The sequence below is a fragment of the Saccopteryx leptura genome, chromosome 10, assembly GCF_036850995.1.
Source record: "Saccopteryx leptura isolate mSacLep1 chromosome 10, mSacLep1_pri_phased_curated, whole genome shotgun sequence".
In the NCBI taxonomy this organism is placed as follows: domain Eukaryota; kingdom Metazoa; phylum Chordata; class Mammalia; order Chiroptera; family Emballonuridae; genus Saccopteryx; species Saccopteryx leptura.
Window position 1 is genome coordinate 47,948,292 of NC_089512.1, and position 27,361 is coordinate 47,975,652.

Below are 27,361 nucleotides of genomic sequence, written 5' to 3' on the forward strand. Positions count from 1 at the left end.
TGCTAAGTGAAACAAGTCAGACAGAGAAAAACAAATATATGATTTCATTTATATGTGGAATCTAAAAAACAAAATAAATGAACATAACAGAAACAAACACATAGGTAACAGAGAACAAACTGATGATTGCCAGGTAGGAGGAGTGCTGGGGAGCTAGGTGAAAAAGGTGAAGGGATCAAAAACTACAAAATAGCCTGACCAGGTGGCACAGTGGATAGAGCATCAGTTTGGGATGCTGAGGACCCAGGTTCGAAACCTGAGGTTGCTGGCTTGAGCACAGGCTTGTACAACTTGAGCGAAGGGTTGTCAGCTTGAGCATGAGATCATAGACATGACCCCATGGTCGCTGGCTTGAAGTCCAAGGTTGCTGGCTTGAGCAAGGGGTCACTCGCTCTGCTGAAGCCCCCCACTCAAGGCACATATGAGAAAGAATCAATAAAATAAGGTGCTGCAACGAAGAACTGATGCTTCTAATCTCTCCCTTCCTGTCTGTCTGCCTGTCTGTAACCCTCCCCACAAAAACAACAAAACAACAACAAAAAAACTACAAACAGTCATGAGAATGTGAAGTATAGCATAGGTAATACAGTCAATGATATTGTAATAACTATGTATGGTGCCATATAGTTACTAGACTTATTAGGGAGAATCATTTCGTAAATTATATAAATATCTAACCATTATGCTATACACCTGAAATGAATATAATATTGAATGCCAACTGTAATTGAAAAATAAATAGCATACACACACAGAAAGAGAGAAGCTGAAACCAGCTTTTGAAGAACAGAGACATAGACACTTTGGGCAAATCATCTCTCCTTTCCCAAATTCAGCCTTCTCTCCAGAGGGTGAAAGGCTTAAAATAGGTATGTTCAGCTTTAAAACCCCATGTTTACAGACTCATACCTCATTAGGAATTTCTCAGTTTTCTCAGTGTCATGACCTCCCTCCTCCAGTAATTGAACAACAAATGAAAATTTAGCAAGTTTACTGACAGCCTTCTATGTGCCAAGCACCTGAGATACAGAGGTAACTTAGCAAATCTCCTTTCCTGAGATACAGTATAGTTAAGGAGGTGGAGCAGAAATGAAGAATTCTAACTCAAGGTGATATACGACCAAGTAAAGTATCACAAAGGGACTGGTTCACTTTACCAGGAAGAGTTAGAAAAAAACAACAAAAGAGAAGGAATAATTGAGCGGGGCTCTGACGAATAAACAAGAGCTTACCAGGTGGACTGGGGGACACAGGCAGAGGAGAGCACTGCATGGAGCCTGGGCTGCAGGGCCGTTCCAGGTGGCCGCAGTGCCATGGGGAGTGGCTAGAGGAGATGGTGAAGACGAGGCTGAAGCCAGTTTTTGAAGAACTTCCTAAAGTGCACATTTGAGATGTACTTCTTTAGGACAGCCCACAACCTTAATGTTTCCTTGTCATACATTCATTTCTTTCACATTTCTATCACCATTTGAAACTTATTTACTATACAGATCAGGAAAGACTTGTAATTATTAAGATTATTACACTATTTGAAAACTTTTGATCTTTTAAAAAAAATTAATAACTGCCAAAGCTGGGTGATAGGTATATAGTCATTATGTTATTTGCTCTACTTTTTTCTTTTCTCTCTGTTTTTAAGCATTTTAAAACATGCAAGAGTAGAGAGGATAGTATAATAAATTCCCATGTTCCCATCACTGAGCTTTAACAATAAATGCATGGCCAGTCTTGCTTCACCTGTTCTGCTGTTCATTCCCCTGATCCCTGAATTATTTTGGGAGAGATCCCTCATTTCACATAATTTCATCTCAAAATAATTCAGTATGCATTTCCATAAGGACTCTTCTTTTAAAAAAATAACCATACTACTACTATTACACTTTTAAAAGTTAATATTAATTCCTTACGGTCATCCAAAATCTACGCATTGTTTCATAATTTTTCTCTTTTTTTAGAAAGCCTGACTCAAAATCCAAATAAGGCCCAAACACTGCAATTGACTGATGTATCTTAAGTTGATTCTAATATACTGCTCACAAGAATTAGGGGATATTTTATAGCTTCATATTCATTTTGAAATATCCCCTAACTTTTGTGAGCAGTATATATATAGGTTTCCCTGCTATGACTTTTTTTCCTGAAATTCATTTGTTGCAGAAATGGTTGTCTGTCCTGTAGAACTTCCCCCATCTGGCTTCAGATGACTACATCCCAGTTGTGCTGTTAATACAGTGCTATTCAAGGTGGTCACAGGCCCATTGGTTCAAGAAGAGATGAAGTGACTGTCTCACTTAGCACACTGCTTTGTTCAGCTCACCTTGTTCTCACAGCCAGATTTTCATGAAGAAGGAAGCTGCAGGTAAATAGTTAAAATGGAATGGAATCTATTTCCATTCTGGTGCAAAGGTCTTATCTTGCTGCATGATACTTTGAGCGCATGAGCTTAACACATTCTTCTGTTCCCTGCATCTCCTGTGAATTGGTGGAACTAGAGGCTTGATCAGATTCAGGCTCAATTTTGGGAGAAGCTTACTTTGGAGGTAGTGCCACATGTTCCAAGAGAAGACACAAAATATCTTCTTGGCTCCTCTTATGCCATCAGCACCATTCCTGATCAATGCCTAGATCTAATAACTCATTAGAGGTTGCAAAATTCTGATATTCTAAATCCTCTTACTTTTCCTTTATTAGTGGGTTTCTTCTAGAAAGAGAAACACCTCACTATTTGGTTACCTCAAGAAACAGTTCATATATTACAGTTTTCAAAATGATGAATCCTCCACAGGGGAACAATAAATTTCTTCTGGCACCTACCAGTCTGAACTAAAGGATTCAAGCATATTGGGGGCATTATTATAAAAGAATGAACTTTAACATAAATTGTACTATTAATCTTATCCATGCTCAAATGTTTCCATGGCCAGTGGAAGCCTCTTTTAAAACAAGTCTAGTAGTTTTTTAAAAATTATTTATTTATTTATTTATTCATTTTAGAGGGGGGGGGGGAGAGAGAGAGAGAGAGAGAGGGAAAGAGAGAGAGAGAGAAGGGGGAGGAGCAGGAAGCATCAACTCCCATATGTGCCTTGACCAGGCAAGCCAGGGTTTTGAACCGGCAACCTCAGTGTTTCCAGGTTGATGCTTTATCCACCGCACCACCACTGGTCAGGCAAGTCTAGTAGTTTTTGATAGCTTCCTTGCTTCCTGGTACAATATGTTTCATGTAAAATATGCTGGCTGCTTTCAACCATACCATCATCATCATCATAATAATAATTATTATTATTTTTTGTATTTTTCTGAAGAAGTGAGAAGCGGTGGGGGTGGGGACAGACAGACTGACTCCCGCATGTGCACAACTGGGATCCACCTGGCATGCCCACCAGGGGGCGATCCTTGGCCCCTCTGGGGCGTTGCTCTCCTGCAACCGGAGCCATTTTAGTGCCTGAGGCAGAGGCCACAGAGCCATCCTCAGCGCCCAGGCCAACTTTGCTCCAATGGAGCCTTGGCTGCGGGAGGGGAAGAGAGAGACAGAGAGGAAGGAGAGGGGAAGGGGTGGAGAAGCAGATGGGTGCTTCTCCTGTGTGCCCTGGCCGGGAATTGAACCCAGTACTTCCACATGCCGGGCTGACATTCTACTGCTGAGCCAACCTGCCAGGGCTTATCATCATAATTATTCATTTGCTTACTTATACAACATACATATAACAGTTTCAATACAACAGTAACAACACTACCGCACATAAAATAACTGGTGAAAACAATTGTTTTGTAGCTCTTTTTTTAGAGTATATGGCAGGTTGACTGCCACAATTCTTCAGGTCTTCCATCTGCCAAATCCTTGGCTCTGGATCAGTGAAATATTAGCAAACATAATATAAGCAGAGGCCTGAAAAGCACTGGCACAATGGCATTTGCTCTTGATCTTCCACCATAACCATGAGAACACACCAAGGTTAGTCTGCTGGAAGAGGACACACATGGTGCACCCCATCCCTCATCCCAGTTAAAGTCATCCTAGACCAGCGGTTCTCAACCTGTGGGTCGCGACCCTGGCGGGGGTGGAACGACCAAAACACAGGGTTGCCTAAAGCCATCGGAAAATACATATTTTATTTAAAAATGTATTGTATAATAAATATATATTTTCCGATGGCTTTAGGCGACCCCTGTGTTTTGGTCGTTTGACCCCCCGCCAGGGTCGCGACCCACAGGTTGAGAACCACTGTCCTAGACCAACTGACAGCCAACCAATACACGACCAGACAACAATTAGTCCAGCTAAATCTATTACTGAACTAGACCCATTTGGGCACCAGCTGATGAATGGGTACATCCAGCCAAGATCAGCAGACTTACCCAGTAAACCTGTACACTTGAGAATAATTTGGTTGCTATTTAAAGGTCACTAAAATTTGGGGTGGCTTGTTAAATAACACTGTGGCAAGAGATAACTGACACAAAGTCTATCCCATTAGAATTGAACAGGCAAATTATCATGTTGTTTTTTTTTTGTTGTTGGTTTTTTTTACAGAGACAGAGAGAGTATCAGATACAGGGACAGATAGAGACAGACAGACAGGAATGAGAGAGATAAGCATCAATCATCAGTTTTTCATTGTGGCACTTTAGTTGTTCATTGATTGCTTTCTCATATGTGCCTTGACCGTGGGGCTACAGCAGACCAAGTAATCCCCTGCTCAGGCCAGCAACCTTGGGTCCAAGCTGGTGAGCTTTTTGCTCAAACCAGATGAGCCCGCGCTCAAGTTGGTGACCTCGGGTCTTGAACCTGGGTCCTCCACATCCCAGTCCGATGCTCTATCCACTACATCACCGCCTGGTCAGGCAAATTATCATGTTTTGAAGTCATTCAAAATAGTTGCTCTGTACCTCAGAACTTGACATACAGGTTTGTTTTTGTTTTTAATAATTACCTTTTAAAATTTAACTTTGTTTTGTAACCATGCAATAATTTACAAAGTTCCAAAGTCAAATCTATAAAGTTTTACCTCTCTCCACCCAGTTCGATCCCTCCTCCATGGCATTAAAAAATTAGTTTAGTTTTCTTTATATTTCAAAAATATTTTTGCCTGACCTGCTGGTGGCATAGTGGATAGAGCATCGGACTGGGATGCAGAGGACCCAGGTTCGAGACCCCGAGGTCGCCAACTTGAGCGCGGGCTCATCTGGTTTGGGCAAGGCTCACCAGCTTGGACCCAAAGTCGTTAGCTTGAGCAAGGGGTTACTCGGTCTGCTGAAGGCCCACAGTCAAGGCACATATGAGAAGCAATCAATGAACAACTAAAGTGATGCAACTACAAGTTGATGTTTCTCATCTCTCTCCTCACTCTCTCCCTCTTGTCTTTCTCTCTCTCTCTCAAATCAATTAAAAAGAAAAAAAAAAACAACCCAGAAAATAACAAGTGTTGGTGAGGATGCAGAAGAACTGGAACTCTTGAGCACTGCTGGCGGGAATGTAAGATGGTACAGAGATTGTGAAAAACAGTTTGGTAGTTCCTCAACAAGTTAAAATAAAGTTATCATAGCCTGACCAGGCAGTGGCACAGTGGATAGAGCGTTGGACTGGGATGCGGAAGACCCAAGTTTGAGATCCCGAGGTTGACAGCTTGAGTGCGGGCTCATCTGGTTTGAGCAAAGCTCACCAGCTTGGACCCAAGGTCGCTGGCTTGAGCAAGGGGTTACTTGGTCTGCTGAAGGCCCATGGTCAAGGCACATAGAGAAAGCAATCAGTGAACAACTAAGGTGTCGCAACGAAAAACTGATGATTGATGCTTCTCATCTCTCTCCGTTCCTGTCTGTCTGTCCCTATCTCTCCCTCTCTCTGACTCTCTCTCTATCTCTGTAAAAAAAAATAAAATAAAAAAATTATCATACAATCCACCAACTCTACTCTTTGGTACATATACCTAAGAAAAATGTCTACATATGTCCATCACACAAAAACTTGTGTGATGTTCACAGCAACACTATTCCTAACAGCACCAAAATGGAAGCAACCCAATGTCCATCTTTAGATGATGGACAAACCAAACATGGAATATCTACACAATGGAATTTTATTCGGGATGAAGTTCTGACATGGATGAACCTTGAAAACACAATGGATGGTTCCACTTGTATGAAATATTGAGAATGGACAAATTCACAGACACAGTAAACATATTAAGGTTATCAGGCATTAGAAAGGAGGAGGATAGGGGCAGGTGGATGAGTAACTATACCTTCAATTTTGCTAGACATTCCTAAACGCCCCTCTATAACAGCTGTACTACTTGTACTCCTGCCAGTGATGCATGAGAGTGTTTCTCAGAGCCTCATCAATCATCAAACTTTTGGATGTTTGCCAATCTGACTGCTGAAATAATATCTCAGCCCAGTTTTAATTTGTATTTTTTCTTACAATGTTTTTAAAAAATCCTTTTTAATTATGTTTTAACCTGCAGCTATTGGTTATGTAATTACCATGAGACTTCCCTAGAGAAATACGCTATGACAAACAATTTATAAGTTCAAGAGGACCAGCAAGTGAAACTGCACACATTACTATGTTTTAACAAATACAGTAATGCCATAGTTATTGCTGTAAATTCTAATTCTAGAAATAGAACCCATATTGCACACAGGCGAGCAGGTATCTAATTACCAGTACCTTCCAGGCACTGTATCTTCTAGGCCAGGGGTCCCCAAACTATGGCCCGTGGGCTGCATGCAGCCCCCTGATGCCATTTATCCGGCCCCCGCTGCACTTTCAGAAGGGGTACCTCTTTCATTGGTGGTCAGTGAGAGGAGCACAGGATGCACTCCTGGAGTACTGGATGTAGCGGCGCAGCAAAGCGCTGCGTCGTTCACGTACAGTAGTACTTCAGGTGACATGGGACAGACGCCTCACGGCTCCTCCGGAAGCATGTCATATCACTTGTTACGGCTAGCAGTGACAAATGTGGAACCAGACATTGACCATCTCATTAGCCAAAAGCAGGCCCATAGTTCCCATTGAAATACTGGTTAGTTTGTTGATTTAAATTTTTTTACAGAGAGAGAGTCAAAGAGAGGGATAGATAGGGACAGACAGACAGGAATGAAGAGAAATGAGAAGCATCAATCATCAGTTTTTTGTTGCAACACCTTAGTTGTTCATTGATTGCTTTCCCATACGTGCCCCGACCGTGGGCCGTCAGCAGACCGAGTAACCCCTTGCTTGAGCCAGCGACCCTGGGTCCAAGCTGATGAGCCTTTGCTCAAACCAGATGAGCCCGCGCTCAAGCTGGCAACCTCAGAGTCTCGAACCTGGGTCCTCTGCATCTCAGTCCAATGCTCTATCCACTGCACCACCGCCTGGTCAGGCTGTTGATTTAAATTTACTTGTTTTTTATTTTAAATATTGTATTTGTTCCTGTTTTGTTCTTTTACTTTAAAATAAAATATGTGCAGTATGCATAGGGATTTGTTCATAGTTTTTTTTATAGTATGGCCCTCCAACGGTCTGAGGGACAGTGAGCTGGCCCCCTGTGTAAAAAGTTTGGGGACCCCTGTTCTAGGCATTCTTCTTTATTTTTTAACCACAGAAGAGCCTGAATAATACTTTTTATACTTTCAGAATTTAGATAAAACATATTTTCATCAATTTTAAGAACCCTTTCACCTTTATTAGAATTATCCTAATTAGTGTTTTTAGCAATAAAATTGTCAGTGTGCATCTTACTTCTCCACTGGAATTTTACTGTATCATCTGAGGTGGAAGATCGAAAATAAGAGAAAATAATGATCTGCCAAAGAACTGAATGATGGACAAGTTTACCTTTCCATTTAGCGACCAGCTTAGGCTCTGAAATTGTGAAGTTTGGACGGCTTCTAGACAGAATTCCTTTTCCAAAATAACCCTTTTAGGAAGAGAGAAAACAAAGTTAGTTCACCTTCAGTTTTTTTAGCTGACGGAGAATCACTACTTGAGTTAACAAGAGATTTATTCCACTTTTCATAGCTTTACATCTTTCCTCTGATCATCTAATGATTACTAATGAAGACCTCAGCATTTTATCTCTCTGGTTGAAAATGCTAGTAAGTTTCAGTACACTTTGTCTCATAACTAATGATTTCAGTCTAGCTCTGATAAACTGAAGGCAATGGGGCAGGCAGGCAGGGATTCTTCCTCATAAACAGTCAGGAGCAGTGTGTCTAAACAACAGTCTACTGCTGAGGCTTCTTGTTTACCAGGTCCAAAAGCTTCCTGGATTTTCTGATGCACAAAATTGAAGTATCTACCTCCTTCCTGCTGATTCCAAAATCAACATAGACCCCCCCACCCCATTTCTTAATTTAAAACCACAGAAAACTGAGAGAATAAATTGAACACCTTTTATCTTCATCTAGATAATAAAATAAATAATGTGCATAGCACTTTACAAAGTCTCTTGATGTTTTTGTTTGTTTTTTATCATGTGAAAGGCAGGGAGGCAGAGAGACAGACTCCCACACATGCCCTGACCAGGATCCACCTGGCAAGCACCATCTGGGGATGATGTTCTGCCCATCTGGGGCCTCTGCTCCATTGCTTGAACTCCAAGCTATTCTAGCGCCTGATGTGAGGCCATGGAGCCATCCTTAGCATCTAGGGCCAACTTGCTCATTTAAGCTATGGTTGCAAGAGGGGAAGAGAGAGAGACAGAGAGAGGGCGGGAGGGAGAAAGGAAGGGGTGGAGAAGCAGATGGTTGCTTCTCCTGTGTGCCCTGACTGGGAACTGAACCTGGGACTTCTACAGGCTGGGCTGACAGTCTACCGCTGAGGCTTCTTGTTTAATGTTATATATGGTGAATGTGAAGAGACTGACATTGGCCTCGATGCCCATCTCACCAGGGCCAATGCCACTCACTGTATTCCACTTTGGGAAGGTGGTTACCACCTATGTATTTTATACAAACATCTAGAGAGGGCATATTTATAGAGACAGGAAGTGGGCTGATAAGTGCCTCAGGCTGGGAGTAGAAGTGTGGAGTGCAATGGGCAGGAGGGAACATTCTGTGCTAATGGGCAGGCTCTAAAACGGGTTGTGGCACTGGTTGCACAACTCTATATATTTACCACAATCACTGAATTGTATACTTAAAATGGGTGAATTTTATGGCTGTAAATTATACCTCAATAAGCTGTTTTAAAAGTGCCCCTAGTGATGAATTGGCTATGGGTGGGGGGTGGGGAGTGAGGTTGGGACTGGGAAGCAAGCTACAAATCTCAATCCAAACCTATTATCAATGGAAAACAGCAAAAACTAAAACCTGTCCTCATCTAAGAAGAGGTCCCCTGCTAAGAGAAAAAGCAAATGAGGAGCCAGAGTATATGCTGAAGCCTCATCTGATTTGTCCTGGAGCCAGAACAGTATGTCACTCTATTGCTACCTCTGGGGATAGAATGAGAGTAAGTTGGGAATTTTTACTTTTTACCCATTAATTTAATTTCTGTAAATTACTTGTGTGTATATATATATACACAATGAACATGCATTGCTTTTATAACTGTAAGATGAGAGAGGTCAATGTTACTGGCCCTACTCCCTACTTCATTGCTGAAATGTGGGTCCAGGGTGGGGGAGTTATCCTCATGATATACAGCTTCAAGTCACCTGAGTCAAACTAAGATCAAATAGCAAGGAAAGAATATGGGTCACTTATGGTTTATTTTGGGAGTGAGAGGGGAGAAGGAACACTAGTTGGCTCCAGGTTGTCAGGAAGTAGCTGTGCCAGGGCCACCTGTACTTACTTTGCCATATAGCTGCTCAATATCTTCAGCGTTTCTGACAATTACATGGTTGTTTATCATTTCAGCATGGAATACTTTGAAGTCTTTCTTAGGACCACAGTTCTGACCAAAAGGGATTGGAAATGGAGACTCATAATTCTCATACACTCTTCTTTTCTTCTTTGGAACATGGAAAACCGCTTCTGCCATTTTTCAAGTGTAACTGTTTCTTGAAGAGTGTAACAAAGAGAAAGAAACAGACAGTCAATCAAGAACTACACTGATAAAAAATGCGAGTATATTTACACCTAGGTTCAGAAAACTTTGTGGTCTGTGGGAAAATATAATATTTATAAAGCAGTGAACTATAAGACAGAGTCATGAGAATATTTTATAAAAACAGTGCAAATTTCATTCACCTAGATTATCTTAACTAATTCTCACAACAATGCCCAAGAAGTCAGTGGCATTATTTCTAACTACAGCTGACAAGACTGGGGCCTAGTGACATGCCCCAAAAGTCACAATGCTACACAAAGTCTCCTGATTGCAAGCACAACAAGTTTTTGCCTATTAGGATTAGTCCCATTCTTTCATTCAGCCAACAGACTATTACTGTGTAGCTACCAGGAGCTCCTAATACCAGAGGTGCTGGGGTTAATAAGATAATAACCAAGAGACCCTGTTCGCAAAGAATTAAATCTAGTGAGTACTTCATTTTCCCAAGAGAAAAAAAAAGACCTTAAAATACACTTCAAACATTATGTCAATCATCTCCCAAATTTTTAAGGTAAACTGATAAATAACAATGACAGCAACAGTTCCCATTTAAGGGTCTATTATGTACTTCCAAATGCAAGTGGCTATGAGTAGGAAATCTAAAGCCAGAGTGACAGGATAGGAATTGTTTCACTACCTCCTAGCTGAGTGATTGTGGGCAAAACTGTGCTTTGGTTTCCTCATCTGCAAAATGAAAATAAACTTTATAGGCCCTGGACAGTTGCCTCATTGGTAGAGTATTGGCCTGGCGTGTGGAAGTCCTGGGTTAGAGTCCTGGCCAGTGCACATAGGTGAAGTTCCCATTTGCTTCTTCACCCTTCCCACTCTCCTTTCTCTCTCTCTCTCTCCCCCTCCTGCAGCCAAGGCTCCACTGGAGCAAAGTTGGCCCGGGCACTGAGAATGGCTCCATTGCCTCTGTCTCAGGCACTAGAATGGCTCCAGCTGCAAATGAGCAACACTCCAGATGGGCAGAGCACCACCCACTAGTGGGCTTGTTGGGTGGATCCTGGTTGGGCACATGCAGGAGTCTGTCTCTCTGCCTCCCCGCTTCTCACTTCAGAAAAATACAAAAAATAAAAATAAACTCTATAGTTATAAACTATATAGTGAAGACCCATAAAGTGCTTGGAAGAGTACCTGGTTCCTACTGAGTGCTATGTATGTATTTACTGTAATTATTATTATGAGGTGAACACTACCAACATCATTATAAGGTGAGGAAACAGGTTCAGGTTTGAGAGATTATGTAAAAGGCCTAAGAGAGTAGAACCATCCGAGGTCTGTTGAAAGCCAAAGCCCATGCTCTTCCCTTTAGATTCTGCTGCAAGCACAGGTAGCATCTATCCGTTTTTGTCTGAAGGCTCACTATTTCTCAAAATCAGAAGGTAAAGGGTTATGGAGAACTGTGAACTAACTTACTGTGCACCCAGCACTAGCAGGGAATAAAGGAAGCTGAAGTCAGTACCTCTCCCTTCCATGCCTACACTCAGCCCGAGGAGACAAAACAAGAACCTAATGCACAACAGGCTGCAATTCAATAATGGCTAAAGGAAGGAAGTAAAGTTGAGTGTATTGTGTGATAAAGACATAGAGCCATGGTAGATGCATTTAATTTAGGAAATCTCAACCATACTCAAGGGGAAAAAAATGTAAACGGAGCAAGACTTTGGGCTAGCCACTCCAAGCAACAAGGAGACGACGCCCTAGACGGGAGACTTGAATGTATTGCTCCCTTAGTCCCCAGTCTGGACTTGATTTAAGCTGAGAGCGAATCTGGTGCTTGAAGGTACAGTGGAGCCATACCACACACATTTAAACTATGTGGCTCCACATCCTAACGAAGAAGTAGGACTGACTGTTTAGGTGCCTCCTGCATACAATACCAGCATCTCACTGGGCAATGGATGTAACCAAGCCTGACACAGGCAGTGAAGGTGGCCAAAGCTGAGGAAGGAAGGTGAGTGGTTTTAACAGTTCATAACCATTCAGAAAGAAATTAAAAGCTTTGTCCATTGTGTGATGTCTTTATTCACCCTCTCAAAAAAGTTGAGGAATTAAATGAGGATAAAGAAAAACACAAGAAGAGTTAGAAAAACTGACAAATCAGTTACAAAGATAAAAATAAGAATCAGCAAGTTTGAATTTTCATAGACTTGCTGAAGTATTCCAAGTGGTAAAATGCTAGAATAATTTCTAAGTAAGAGAGAGAGTCAAAGATGGTGACAGAGTAGGTGGACATTCCAACTGCCACCTCCCAGGACCAAAGTGGATTACAATCTTATTTAAGAACAATCATCTTGAAAAACCAACTTTGGACTAAAGGAAGAGGCGTCTATAACCAAGGATCACAGAAGAAGCCACACCGAGACTGCTAGGAAGGGCGGAGATGCAGGACACATGGAAAGGGCTGCCCTGCTCCCAGGAGTGAGCGGTGGCTGAGGGTCCAGAGGGACTCTTACTGTGGGAGGGTTGCCCTGAAAGGTGTGGGTGCTCAGCCCCAGGCCCGGAGCCCCAGCCTAGAGCCCCAGAGCCTAGAAGAGGCATCCACATGGCACTTGGCAGTGAAAAGAGCAGGGTTTCTGTCTGCAAGAAAGAGACTGAGTTCTCAGAGACGCAGACTCCTTCTTAAAGGGCCTACGCAGAAAATCTCCTTCACAGCCACTTACCTGGGGCTCAGGTGGAGGGGGAGCTGAGAGGACTGGAGTTGCATGAGGAAAGTGAAAAGTTGGAGGCCCAAGGAGAGACACTGTGGGGGGACAGCCACCAGAACCCCTGTGATGAGTCATTCTCCAATACTACAGTCACCATCTTTCTTGGGCGGAGCATCCCCTTAGTGCAGCATCAGCCTGGGGAAAAGCAACTGCTCCGCACTTGGAAGTCTCTCCTGGCCCAGAATGGCGACCGGTCATTCTGAGAGGCCAGGAAGCAGGGGGCGCATTAGCGGCTCAGTTTTCTGGTGTTGAGACCACAGCGTTCCCCTCACACACTCCCGACTCTAGGACTGGTGCTTCCACCTCATGGGAGAGTCAGTAGGTGAGTGGTTTTAACAGTTCATAACCATTCAGAAAGAAATTAAAAGCTTTGTCCATTATGTGATGTCTTTATTCACCCTCTCAAAAAAGTTGAGGAATTAAATGAGGATAAAGAAAAACACAAGAAGAGTTAGAAAAACTGATAAATCAGTTACAAAGATAAAAATAAGAATCAGTAAGAATCCGGAGAGCAGGCAGACCACACCTCTGGGTCTCAGAGGCTGTGTTATACCCACCAGACTCCTGGGGCCACACCCTACTGAGGTCTGTGAATAAAGTCTGGACAGACTGACACCTGGGGCTGAAGGGCATAGCTGCACCCACCACCCTTCCTAATCCCTGAATTGCTGCAGGAGCTAGACTCTAGGAGAGTTTTTTTCAGTGGCTGAGCCTAACAAGCAGCCAGCAGACAGAAGCTGCAGAAGGCAGGACTCAGGGAAACTTGGCCTTGTAAGCGGACCTTGCCCCAGGCCCAGTGAGGGTAAAAGCCAGCCTGGGAGGGCAGCTTGGTATTTCCATGTACACCAGGGCCCAGCAGAGGCAGCCACAAATTCTGGACTGCTTGTAGCTCCAAGAAGGTTGCTGAGGGGAAGTCATGGGCAGTGTCTCCCAATGGTCTGTGCTTGGCTCTTGCTTTGGAGGCCCAGGGCTGGCACATCCAGAGGCCAGCTGCGGAAAGCATTGGTTCAGGACCTAACAACCCTTGCTAGTGGGGTATCCTAAGGAAAGACTCCTTACCCCTGACCCAGCTGAGGCGAGTTCCACTCTCTATGATCAGCACCGGCACAGAGGCTCATGTGCATCGGGTAGGGTGGAGCTTCACAGTCAGCTTGCCTGGGAGCTGGATATCCTGCCCTGTGGGGCTGGATTCCACAGGGGGAAGGGAAAAGCTTAAAGCATGGACACTTAATGTGTGGGTCTCTGTGAGTCTATTACTGGATCTGGTTGAGGGGCTTAGCCACCTTTGGGAGGGGCACCATCAGCCACAGGAGAGGACACTCTCTGTCTTCCTCCCTGAGACCAGGGTCTCACCAGCTGAAATAATTTCTGTAGAGGGGACTGTCGCCACACTTGGTCTGAACCTGCTGCTCACCTTGCTGGGGAGAAATAAAATTTGAGTATCCAGCAGTGGCTGAGGGACTAAGCTCTGGAACAGGGGCCATATTCCCCGTACTAAGCTCCTGACCAAGAGACCCCTGACGTAGGGGGTCCCACTAACATTGTATTCACAACCTTAGATGCCATAACCCACCAAGCGTGCAACCTGTAGAGGGGTTGGTTGAGTGAGGCCAGTCTGAGCCCACATTAATCTTACTACAGAAGACTCTGTGGGAAGACCAGGCAGCTGCAAGAGGAGGAGGAGCAGCTGAAAAGTAGAGACAAATCTTATAGAGCTTGGGCTTTTTACAGAGCTGCTGTCATTTCTAGGCAGGAGGAAGCTGATTCTTATACAAAGGTTGGCCCCTCCCACAGTATCCAGGCACAGAAAATGCAGGTACAAACAGTGAAAAGTGCAGTAGCTGCAGACAGAGAGCCCACAGCCGATTACAAACAACAACTGATGCCAACCCAAGAAGGTCTAGAACCAACACAACTGGTTGTGAGTGGCAGACAGCACCAATCCTAGGCTCAGCTACCTACACAAGCAGCATGCCCAAAGGTGGAGTCTAGCAGGCACCAGACACTGTGGAGAATAAATACACCCAACAGGACAGACATTGCACAGTGTGTAATACACATGATCAAGGTTGACCCTTAAAGCCAGCCAGCCTGAAAAGATAACTGTACCCATGAAAGGACCAACTGCATTTAATACTCACATACAATAAAAGAGAAAATAGTACCCTCAAGAAGCATTCCTTAAACAAGGAAAACAGGTGGCCCTGGAGGTCAGTACCACCAAGCCCATTTTCTTCATAAAGACACCACAAAAATTTCAAAGTCAGACAGCACTACCTAAGGCACAGACAAAATGGGCCTACAGAGAAATGTGACCCAAATAAATCAATAAGAGAAATTCCCAGAAAAAGAACTGAATGAGATGTAAGTAACCAAACTACCAGGTGCAGAGTTTAAAATAACGATTTTTAGGATGCTCAAGGATCTCAGAGCAACAATGGATGGACATAATGAGCACCTACATAAAGAGATAGCAAGCATCAAAAAGGACACTGAAATCATAAAAAAGAACCAGTCAGAAATGACAAATACATTATCAGAAATGAAGACTGCACTAGAAGGAATCAATAGCAGGCTGAAGCAGAGGATTGAATCAGCGATTTAGAGGATAAGACAAACGAAAGCAGGGAAGCAGAGCAGCAAAAAGAAAAGAGGCTCAAAAAGACTGAGGAAACTCTAAGAGAGCTCTGTGAAAACATGAAGAGAAACAACATTCGCATCATAGGGGTTCCTGAAGGAGAATGAACAAGGGATAGAGAACCTGTTTGAAGAAATTATAGCTGAAAACTTCCCTAAATTGATGAAGAAAAAAGTCACACAAGTTCAAGAAGCACATAGAGTCCCATTAAAGAGGAACCCAAGGAGGCCTACACTAAGACACATCATAATTAAAGTGCCAAAGTTAAAAGACAAAGAAAGAATACTAAAAGCTGCAAGGGAAAAGCAGTTAATTACCGAGAGAGAAACCCCCAAAAGGATGACATCCGACTTCTCAACAGAAACTCTTGAGGACAGAAGAGATTGACAAGAAATATTCAAAGTGATGCAAAACAAGAACCTACAACCAAGACTTCTTTATCCAGCAAGGCTATCGTTTAAAATTGAAGGAGAAATAAAAAGCTTCACAGACAAAACAAACAAACAAAAAAACCCAAAACCTCAAAGAATTCATTATAACTAAACCAGTATTGCAAGAAATGTTAAGGGGCCTGCTATAAAAAGAGCAAAGGAGGCCCTGGCCAGTTGGCTCAGCGGTAGAGCGTCGACCTGGTGTGCGGGAGTCCCGGGTTCGATTCCCGGCCAGGGCACACAGGAGAAGTGCCCATCTGCTTCTCCACTCCTCCCCCTCTCCTTCCTCTTTGTCTCTCTCTTCCCCTCCTGCAGCCGAGACTCCACTGGAGCAAAGATTGCCCGGGCGCTGAGGATGGCTCTGTGGCCTCTGCCTCAGGCGCTAGAGTGGCTCTGGATGCAACAGAGTGATGCCCCAGAGGGGCAGAGCATCGCCCCCTGGTGGGCGTGCCGGGTGGATCCCGGTCGGGCGCATGCGGGAGTCTGCCTGACTGCCTCCCCATTTCCAGCTTCAGAAAAATGGAAAAAAATAAAATAAAATAAAAAGAGCAAAGGGAAAAAAAATCCTTAAAAAGAGGATTGTAGATTTAAAGAATAAAATGGCAATAAATAAGTACATGTCAATAATAACCTCAAATGTATTAAAATGTATTAATGTATTAATGGATTAAATGCTCCAATCAAAAGACAGGGTAGCTGCATGGATAAGAAAACAGGACCTGTACATATGTTGTCTACAAGAGACACACCTCAGAACAAAAGATACACATAGAGTGAAAGTGAAGGGATGGAAAAAAGTATTTCATGCAATTGGAAATGAAAAAAAAAAAAAAAGCTAGAGCAGCAATATTTATATCTGACAAAATAGACTTTAAAACAAAGGCTATAGTAAGGGATAAAGAACGTCACTACATAATGATAAAGGAAGCAATCCAACAAGAGGATATAACCATTGTAAATACTTATGTGCCTAATATAGGAGCACCTAAATATATAAAGGAGATTTCTTAAAAATTTTTATTTATTTATTTATTTTTTACAGAGACAGAGAGTGAGTCAGAGAGAGGGATAGACAGGGACAGACAGACAGAAACGGAGAGAGATGAGAAGCATCAATCATTAGTTTTTCATTGCGCGTGTTGCAACACCTTAGTTGTTCATTGATTGCTTTCTCATATGTGCCTTGACCGCGGGCCTTCAGCAGACCGAGTAACCCCTTGCTGGAGCCAGCGACCTTGGGTTCAAGCTGGTGGGCTTTTGCTCAAACCAGATGGGCCCGTACTCAAGCTGGTGACCTTAGGGTCTCGAACCTGGGTCCTCTGCATCCCAGTCTGATGCTCTATCCACTGCACCACCGCCTGGTCAGGCTATAAAGGAGATTTTGATGGACATAAAGGGCGAGATCAACAGTAATACTATAATAGTAGAGGATTTTAATACCCCACTAACATCAATAGATAGATCCTCCAGACAGAAAATTAACAAAGAAACAGTTGCCTTAAATGACACACTAGATCAACTGAATTTAATAGATATCTTCAGAACCTTTCACCCCAAAGCAGCAGAATATACATTCTTCTCAAGTGCTCATGGTACATTCTTTAGGATAGACTGGATGTTAGGACACAAGACAAGTCTCAATAAATTTAAGAAGACTGAAATCATATCAAGCATCTTCTCTGATCACAATGGCATGAAACTAGAGATCATCTACAATAGAAAAACTGAAAAACATTCAAACATTTGGAGACTAAACAGGATGTTATTAAATAACAAATGGGTTAACAATGAGATCAAGGAAGAAATAAAAAATTTCCTTGAAACAAATGAAAATGAACATACAACAACTCAAAATTTATGGGTCACAGCAAAAGCAGTCCTGAGAGGAAAGTTCACAGCATTACAACATACCTTAAGAAGCAAGAAAAAGCTCAAATACACAACTTAACTCTGCATCTAAAAGAACTAGAAAAAGAACAACAAATAAAGCCCAGAGGAAGTAGAAGGAAGGAAATAATAAAAATCAGAGCAGAAATAAATGACATAGAGGCTAAAAAAACAATACAAAAGATCAATAAAACCAACTGCTGGTTCTTTGAAAAGGTAAACAAGATTGACAAACCTTTAACCAGACTCATCAAGAAAAAAAAGGACTCAAGTAAAATTAGAAATTTAAAAGGAGAAGTTACAACTGATACCACAGAAATACAAAGGATTGTAAGAAAATATTATGAAGATCTATATGCAAAAAAATTGGACAACCTAGGTGAAATGGATAAATTCCTAGAAACATACAATCTTCCAAGACTCAATCTGGAAGAATCAGAAAACCTAAACAGACCAATTACAACAAATAAAATTGAAACAATTATAAAAAAACTCCCAACAGCTTGGCCAGGCGGCGGTGCAGTGGCTGGAGCATCGGACTGGGATACGGAGGACCCAGGTTCGAGACCCCGTGGTCGCCGGCTTGAGTGCGGGCTCATCTGGTTTGAGTAAAAGCTCACCAGCTTGGACCTGGGGTCGCTGGCTCGAGCAGGGGATTATTTGGTCTGCTGTGGCTCCACGGTCAAGGCACATGTGAGAAGGCGATCAGTGAACAACTAGGGTGCTGCAACGAAAAACTAATGATTGATGCTTCTCATCTCTCTTCGTTCCTGTCTGTCTGTCCCTCTCTATCCCTCTCTCTGACTCTCTGTCTCTGTAAAAAACAACAACAACAAAAAAACAAAAAAAAACACCTCCCAACAAATAAAAGCCCTGGACCAAATGGCTTCACAGGCAAATTTTACCAAATATTCAAAGAAGAACTAACACCTATCCTTCTCAAGCTATTTCAAAAAATTCAAGAGGAAGGAAGACTTCCAAACTCCTTTTATGAGGCAAGCATTGTCCTCATTCCAAAACCAGGTAAAGACACTACAACGAAAGAAAACTATAGACCAATATCCCTGATGAACATAGAAGCTAAAATTTTCAACAAAATATTAGCAAACTGGATCCAGCAATACATTAAAAAAAGTCATATATCATGATCAAGTGGGATTTATTCTAGGGAGGCAAGGCTGGCACAATATTCACAAATCAATCAATGTGATTCATCACATAAACAAAAGGAAGAATAAAAATCACATGATCATATCAATAGATAAAGAAAAAGCATTTGATAAAATCCAGCACCCATTTATGATCAAAGCTCTCAGCAAAGTGTGAATACAGGGAACATATCTCAACATAATAAAAGCCATCTATGACAAACCGACAGTCAAGATCATACTCAATGGACAAAAATTAAAAGCAATATCCTTGAGATCAGGAACAAGGCAGAGGTGCCCCCTTTTACCACTCTTATTCAACATAGTTCTGGAAGTCCTAGGCACAGCAATCAGACAAGAAGAAGAAGAAATAAAAGGCATCCAAATTGGAAAAGAAGAAGTAAAACTATCATTATTTGCTGATGACATGATACTGTACATAGGTAAAGTCTTCAGTCAAAAAATTACTAGACCTGATAAATAAATTTGGCAAGGTAACAGGATATAAAATTAATATTCAGAAATCAGTGGTATTTTTATACATCAACAATAAACTATCTGAAATAGAAATTAAGGGGAAAAAATCCCTTTCACTATTGCAACAACAAAAAAATAAAGTACCGGCCCTGGCTGGTTGGCTCAGCGGTAGAGCGTCGGCCTGGCGTGCGGCGGACCCGGGTTCGATTCCCGGCCAGGGCACATAGGAGAAGCGCCCATTTGCTTCTCCACCCCTCCCCACCCCCCTTCCTCTCTGTCTCTCTCTTCCCCTCCCGCAGCCAAGGCTCCACTGGAGCAAAAGATGGCCCGGGCGCTGGGGATGGCTCCTTGGCCTCTGCCCCAGGCGCTAGAGTGGCTCTGGTCATGGCAGAGCGATGCCCTGGAGGGGTAGAGCATCGCCCCCTGGTGGGCAGAGTGTCGCCCCCTGGTGGGCGTGCTGGGTGGATCCCGGTCGGGCGCATGCGGGAGTCTGTCTGACTGTCTCTCCCCGTTTCCAGCTTTGGAAAAATACAAAAAAAAAAAAGTACCTAGGAGTAAATTTAACCAAGAAGGTAAAAGACTTGTACTCAGAAAATGATAAGACATTGAAAAAATAAATCAAGGAAGATACAAACAAGTGGAAGCATATACCGTATTCATGGATAGGCAAAATAAACATTATTAAAATGTCTATATTACCCAAAGCAATCTATAGATTCAATGCAATTCCTATTAAAATACCAATGACATACTTCCAAGATATAGAACAAAAATATTCCAAAAATTTATATGGAACCAAAAAAGAACACAAATAGCCTTAGCAATCTTGAAAATGAAGAATAAAGTATGTGGTATCACTCTTCCTGATAAGTTATATACTACAAGGCCATAGTAATCAAAACAGCTTGGTACTGGCATAAGAACAGGCATACAGATCAATGGAACAGAACAGAGAACCCAGAAATAAACCCACGCCTTTATGGTCAATTGATCTTTGACAAAGGAGGTAAGAGCATACAGTGGAGTAAAGACAGTCTCTTTAACAAATGGTGTTGGGAAAACTGGACAGGTACATGCAAAAAATTAAACTAGACCACCAACTTACACCATTCACAAAAATAAACTCAAAATGGATAAAAGACTTAATTGTAAGTCGTGAGACTAGAAACATCTTAGAAGAAAACATAGGCAGTAAACTCTCCAACATCTCTTGCAGCAATATATTTGCTGATTTATCTCTACAGGCAAGTGAAATAAAGGACAAAATAAACAAATGGGACTATATCAAACTAAAAAGCTTTTGCACAGCAAAAGACACCATAAACAAAATTAAAAGACAACCAATACAATGGAAGAACTTATTCACCAATATGTCTGATAAGGGTTTAATAACAAAAATTTATTAAGAACTGCTAAAACCCAACACCAGGAAGGTAAACAATCAATAAATGGGCACAAGAACTAAATAGACACTTCTCCAAAGAGGACATACAGATGGCCAATAAGCATATGAAAAAATGTTCAATGTCATTAATCATCAGAGAAATGCAAATTAAAACCACAATGAGATACCACCTCACACCTATCAGAATGGTGCTCATTAACAAATCAACACACAATAAGTGCTGGTGAGGGTCCGGAGGAAAGGGAACCCTCCTGCACTGCTGGTGGGAATGCAGACTGGTGCAGCCACTGTGGAGAACTGTATGGAGTTTCCTCAAAAAATTAAAAATGGAACTGCCTTTTGACCCAGCCATCCCACTTTTAGGAATATATCCTAAGAACACCAAATCACTGAATCAAAAGAAGAAATGCACCCCCATGTTTAATTGCAGCATTGTTTACAATAGCCAATATAGTATCTGGAAACAGCCCAAGTGGCCAGCAGAGGATGAGTGGATTAAAAAGCTGTGGTGTATGTATATATATATACACACACACACACACACACACACACAATGGAATACTATGTGGCCGTGAAAATGAACCAAATCTTACCTTTTGCGATGGCATGGATGGACCTGGAGATTATTATGCTAAGTGAAATAAGCCAGGCAGAGAAAGACAAATATCATATGATCTCACTTACATGTGGAATCTAATGAACAAAAGTGAACTGAGGAATGGAACAGAGGCAAAGGCAGGGTCAAAGGGAGCAGAGGGACAGCTGTCAGAGGGAAGGGGGATGAGGGGATAGGATCAGAGTAGGTGAAGGGATTAGTAAAATTATATATACATAGATACAGATAACAGGACAGCAAATCCCAAAGGGAAGGGGGAGGGGCAGGCAATGGGGGACAAAGAGGTGAGGGGGAGGGAATTATGTTAAGTGGGACACTTGAAAACATGTTAACACAATAATTTAAAGTTAATAAAAAATTATAAATAATGATTTCTAAGATCCCCCAATGTAATCACATGCTGAGCATGGCTATATATAAGGTCTACCGGAAAGTTCTGTCCATTTTTGGAATAAAACAAAATACAAATTTTTCTTACCGTCAATAAACTTTATTAAATAATACAATTGCCATTATTATTAATGATTTCTTGCCAGTGTGAGGGCAATTTGTATATCCCATTTTTGAAAAATGTTTTATCTTGATGTGAAAAATTGAACCAGTGCTTGTTTGATATCTTCTTCATTTTTGAATTTTTTGCCCTTCAAAAAATTTTGTAAGGACAAAAACAAGTGATAGTCGGAGGGTGCTAAGTCCGGGGAATATGGTGGATGCGACAGACATACTTCTGTAGCATTTCTTCCTTGTTGAAATTCGTAAAAATTACAGTGGCATAAATGAACTTTATCAGTAGCCATGGGTACACTATGGCTTCACACATAAGACTAACGTGAATCAACTTTGTTTTAGTTAATTTGCCACGTCAGTATGTATACATTAAATGATAAAAATAGAGAGGCACACATGTGCCAAATAAACATGTGCTTACATGTCGAAACTTGTTGTGATAGAAACGAACAGAACTTTCCGGTAGACCTTATATATTACACAAACACATACACACACACAGAGTATGGCATTCTAAACAAACTATGTATACACTATATTAATGAGTGATTAAGAGATTTTCTTTCAAGGGAATTTTAACTTGATTTTCACTTGCTGACCTATCCCTCAACCCAAGCCAACTATTGCATTTACTATTTAATTGTAGAAACAGTGATTTATTCTAAAGCTTAAACAATGCTGTGTGGGCTTTTTTGAGGCAGGTCATTGATCTCCAATGAGGAACTTTCTAGGGATTCCCAGGAGCAATTCAGACTTTTGTGAGATTTTCACTTTCATAACTTAACCTCTGATTAGTATTTGACTTTTATATATGACACTTGGAATTTTTAAAAAGAAAATATTTAAGGGCTAACTTCAAGATCTTCCAATTAAATTCTCTCAAACAAGCAAAAATGAAAAAGTTTTGTTTTAATTTGCCTGCTTTGTTTTGAATTTTCCTTTTTAGATTGCTAATGTACTCTAAAAAAAAAGCATTCTGAGCAATGACACTTGATGGCAAGAACTTGGTACTCCAAGTGTGATTGGTTTCTTGCCACACACACAAAAATATTTTCCCACAAAACCTCAAAATTTGGGATCTGTTATCTCTGCTTATGTGACATCATGCACATCAAGAATTTGGTTAAAAAAAAAAGAATTTGGCTCATAGTAGGCCTTCCATATATACAAAAATGTCATTATTATCTTGTGACTTTCAAACACTTAAGCTCTCTAAGCCCAGTTTCTTCATCTTCAAATTGAACAGGACTAGAAAACTGGAAATTACTCCAATGTTAACCGAAAACCATATGATCCAGCAATTCCACCCCCCAGAATAGATACAAAACAAGGTGAAAACATGTTCAAGCAAAAACTTGTACGTGACCTGACCAGGCAGTGGTCCAGTGGATAGAGTGTTGGATGGGGCGTGGAGGACCCAGGTTCAAAACCCTGAGGTCGCCAGTTTGAGAGTGGGCTCATCTGGTTTGAGCAAGGGGTCACTCAGTCTGCTGTAGCCCCCAGTCAAAGCACACATGAGAAAGCAATCAATGAACAAGTAAGGTGCTGCAACGAAGAATTGATGCTTCTCATCTCTTTCTGTCTCTGACACACACACACACAAAACTTGTACATGAATGTTTACAGTAGCATTAGTCATAAAAGCCAAAAGGTAGAAAGCACACAAATGTCCATCAAGACATGAATGGATCAACAAAATGTGGTATAGCCACATAATGGAATATAATCACTAATAAAGGAATGGAGTACTGATACATTCGACAATGTGCATGGTGAACCATGAAAGCATTACACTAAGTAAAAGAAGCCAGTCACAAAAGACCACATACCATATATAAGACCATTAATATGAAATGTTCAGAATAAGCAACTCCAAAGGGAACAAAAAGTAGATTAGAAATTGCAGGTGCTGGGGGAAGGGAGAAATGTTGGAATGACTGCTAATTGGTATGGGGTTTATTTGAGGGTGATGAAAATGTTTCAAGTTAGATTGAAGTGATGGTGACAATTGCGTAACTCTGTGAATATACTAAAATCACTGAACTGTACATTTTACAAAGGTGAATTTAATGGTATGTGAATGACCTCTCAATAAAGCTGTTATTTAACTTGGGGTGGTAAACATAATACAATATACAGATGATATATTATAGAACTGTACACCTGAAACCTATATATATCTTTATTAACCAATGTCACCTCAATAAATTAAATTAAAAAATTAAAAAATTAAATTATTTAAAAAATTCAACAGGAAAAACCAGATGATCTCTAGTTTCAGTTTTGTGGACGGGTTGCCTTGTGATGACCTCAGAAGGTAAAGGAGAGAAATGATTCAAAACACTATTGTCCAAATCTGCAACGGGCATTTAGGGCAGTGTTTTTCAACCTTTTTACACTTGGGGACCTGTGAAAACAGGAGAATTATTTCAGGGACTGCTAAGGAAGACATCACCCTGAGCATAAGTGAATGTTCAACTATAATCATTAGGTCTATAATCTGGGTCTATAATCTTCATACAACATTGGGGTGGTTAACTCTTTTGCAGACAGGTATGCAATTTCCGACGGACCAGTCTGCAGACCAGCAGCTGAAAAACACTAGTTTAGGAGATGTTTCTTCAGTGCCATGGGAGAACAGCATAATGCAAGATGTGGCATGTGAGTAAAATTAGAAGAGGTACAATCATTGTTAGGCCCTTGTGCTGTATGCTACACAGGTGGTTCCACTATCCTACTTCAGAGACAAGGAAACCCAGGCTCAGAGAGAGCAAGTCATTTTCCAAAGCCCCATAGTTAGGGAAGATGCAAGGTGAGTAATACAGGGAGACAGGGGCACGGTAAGCCTGGCCTAAAGAAAGACGCATGTCTGAAGCACACACAGATGCATAGAAGGGACTGGGTCAACTGTCAGGGAGTTTGGGATGTGAAGGCTGGTTTAGACTTGGAGCTAGTGTAGGTTATGACAACTAAAAAGAGATTAAGAAAATTAACCTGGGGTTGCATATAACAGTGGCTCTCAAGTTTGGCTGCCCTTAGAATCACCTAGGGAAAATTAAAACTCCTAATGCCCAGGCCTTACCTGCAATTACACCAGAAATTCTAGAGTGGGACCCAGGTGATTTCAATATGTAGCTAAAGTTGCCAACCACTGCTTAGGATGGCTAGTCAAATGTGCTTAAAACCTCAACAGTAGGCCCTGGCCGGTTGGCTCAGCGGTAGAGCGTCGGCCTAGCGTGCGGAGGACCCGGGTTCGATTCCCGGCCAGGGCACATAGGAGAAGCGCCCATTTGCTTTTCCACCCCTCCGCCGCGCCTTCCTCTCTGTCTCTCTCTTCCCCTCCCGCAGCCGAGGCTCCATTGGAGCAAAGATGGCCCGGGCTGGGGATGGCTCTGTGGCCTCTGCCTCAGGCGCTAGAGTGGCTCTGGTCACAATATGGCGACGCCCAGGATGGGCAGAGCATCGCCCCATGGTGGGCGTGCCGGGTGGATCCCGATCGGGCGCATGCGGGAGTCTGTCTGACTGTCTCTCCCTGTTTCCAGCTTCAGAAAAATGAAAAAAAAAAAAACCTCAACAGTCCCCTAAAGTAAGTTCTATTACTACAATGTGTCCGTAAAGTCATGGTGCACTTTTCACTGGTCTCAGGAAAGCAACAAAAGACGATAGAAATGTGAAATCTGCACCAAAAAGGAAAACCCTCCCAGTTTCTGTAGGATGATGTGGTAGCATGTGCGCATGTGCAGATGAAGTAACACCGTGTATACAGCGGAGCAGCCCACAGCCATGCCAGTCAAGATGCGGACGGTACAGAGGAAAGTTCAGTGTGTTCTGTGGCTCGCTAAATTCGAATCCGTGACCAAAGTGCAACGTGAATATTGGCGCATTTATAACTAAGTGCCACCACATAGGAATAACATTACTCGGTGAGATAAGCAGTTGAAGGAAACCGGCAGTTTGGTGGAGAAACCCTGTTCTGGTAGGCCATCAGTCAGTGACGAGTCTGTAGAGGCTACACGGGATAGCTACCTAAGGAGCCCTAAAAATTCTGTGCGTGAGCCCACATTGAACTGCACTGAATAGGTATGAAACTGGGAGAGTTTTCCTTTTATTTGGTGCAGATTTCACATTTCTATAGTCTTTTGTTGCTTGTATTTGCATTGTACAGATGGGGAAAGGGACTCAGAGGGGCTGAATGTCATGTACCATTTCCTCTCCCAAATCTGGGCATACCTTACTCCAGATGCCTGCAGTGTTAATTACACACTTACTTTTCTATTAAAAGCAGGGCTTGTTCTTTATTCCTCCCTTGAGCAGATAACACCCTTTAGGTACTCAATAAATGTTTATTCCAAACAAAACAAAGTAAAACCAAAAGGGGGGAGGATGCTACATTAATTTTCCAATTCCCTGGATCCACCTGCCTTAACAAGCCCAGTAAAAACCTCCCACTCGGCAAAGCTCATCTTCTGTCAATTAAAAAACAAAACAGAAAAACAAACAAAGTTTGAAACTCCAACTGCTTACCTCCTGGGCTAGGGGAGGCAGGGATAAAAGGAACAAGGCAAACGATCCTGCATCTGGGGATCTTTCAAGTTAGAACCTAAGACTAAGACATATAAACAAACTATAGACCTTTGAAGGCTGCTGTGAGGATTAAATGAGTAATTATGCGAAGACGCCTACCTACTACTGGGCCTACCTTGGGAAAGTGCTACCCAGACGGTAGTTACACCTGCAACAAATGATGGCACACAAGCCAACTGTTAAGGGCCCAACAAATTCGCAACTGTCTTAGCTTATCCCTTTACTGGTTTCCTTAAGTGTCTGCCCCCCTCCAGCAACCCCACTAGCTGCTGAGGCTCCTCTCGGGCAGAAACGGGTTGGGTGCACCTGGACGTCCCCAGCTCTGGGACGCGGCGTCCGGGTTTCTAGGGAGAACGAAGGAAAAGAAGTACGAAGGGCTACAGTGCACGGAGAAGATTTAGTTAAATCCGGCCGAACCAGGAAGCCTAGCTCCTCCTCCCGGCCCAGTCTGCTCCGACTGTGGCACTCGGGAAAGTCTCTGGGCCCTTTTCACTCTCGCCCTGGAGGGCTTTCGGAGAAGGCCGGGTCCCCTCTGTAGTGAAACTTCCCTTTCGCTCAGCTTGCTGGCACCATAGCACTCAGAGTCCCCATGTGCCGCCCTCCCCAGCCCTGGCGCCTTACCTTTATCAACTCCACGCACTCGTCGTTACCCCGACAACGCCGGCCAGAGGGCGGACACCGCTGCCGTCAAGTAGTGCGGCCGCAAAGCCGGACGAATGCGCAGCTGCAGAGCCATTGGACATGTCCGCCGGGTCTTCGCGGAGCGCGCCTGCGCACAGCCCGAAGATTGGGTGGGGGGGATGCGCGCGCGCGTTGCGGCAGGTGGCGGTTTATTCTGCGCGTGCAGCAGCCGGTGCTGAAGTGTAAGGCAGCATCAGCACGTCCTCTTAACTGTTCTTTCCAGTGTTATCCGTGCGGGCAGCCTCT

The 27,361-nt window shown here is 42.5% G+C and overlaps 1 protein-coding gene across 6 annotated transcripts in view; it reads right to left on the reverse strand.

Moving 5' to 3' along the window:
• Positions 1-27,116, reverse strand: part of TSEN2 (tRNA splicing endonuclease subunit 2) — a 217,187-nt gene extending 190,071 nt beyond the window's left edge. For 3 of the 6 annotated variants that reach the window (XR_010747200.1, XR_010747201.1, XM_066351046.1), the window contains exons 1-4: positions 27,056-27,116; positions 12,697-12,876; positions 9,773-9,974; positions 7,817-7,898 (exon numbers count right to left, since the gene is read on the reverse strand). Coding sequence is in view for 4 of the 6 variants with exons in the window: in XM_066351046.1 (XP_066207143.1) it covers positions 7,817-7,898; positions 9,773-9,961 (271 nt within the window). In the remaining 2 variants the exon portion in view is untranslated. Of the gene's footprint in view, positions 1-7,816; positions 7,899-9,772; positions 9,981-12,696; positions 12,877-26,374; positions 26,457-26,549; positions 26,614-27,055 lie in introns of those variants that run through there. The other 3 variants (XM_066351049.1, XM_066351047.1, XM_066351048.1) reach the window with 3 other exon arrangements.
• Positions 27,117-27,361: the final 245 nt, after the last annotated feature.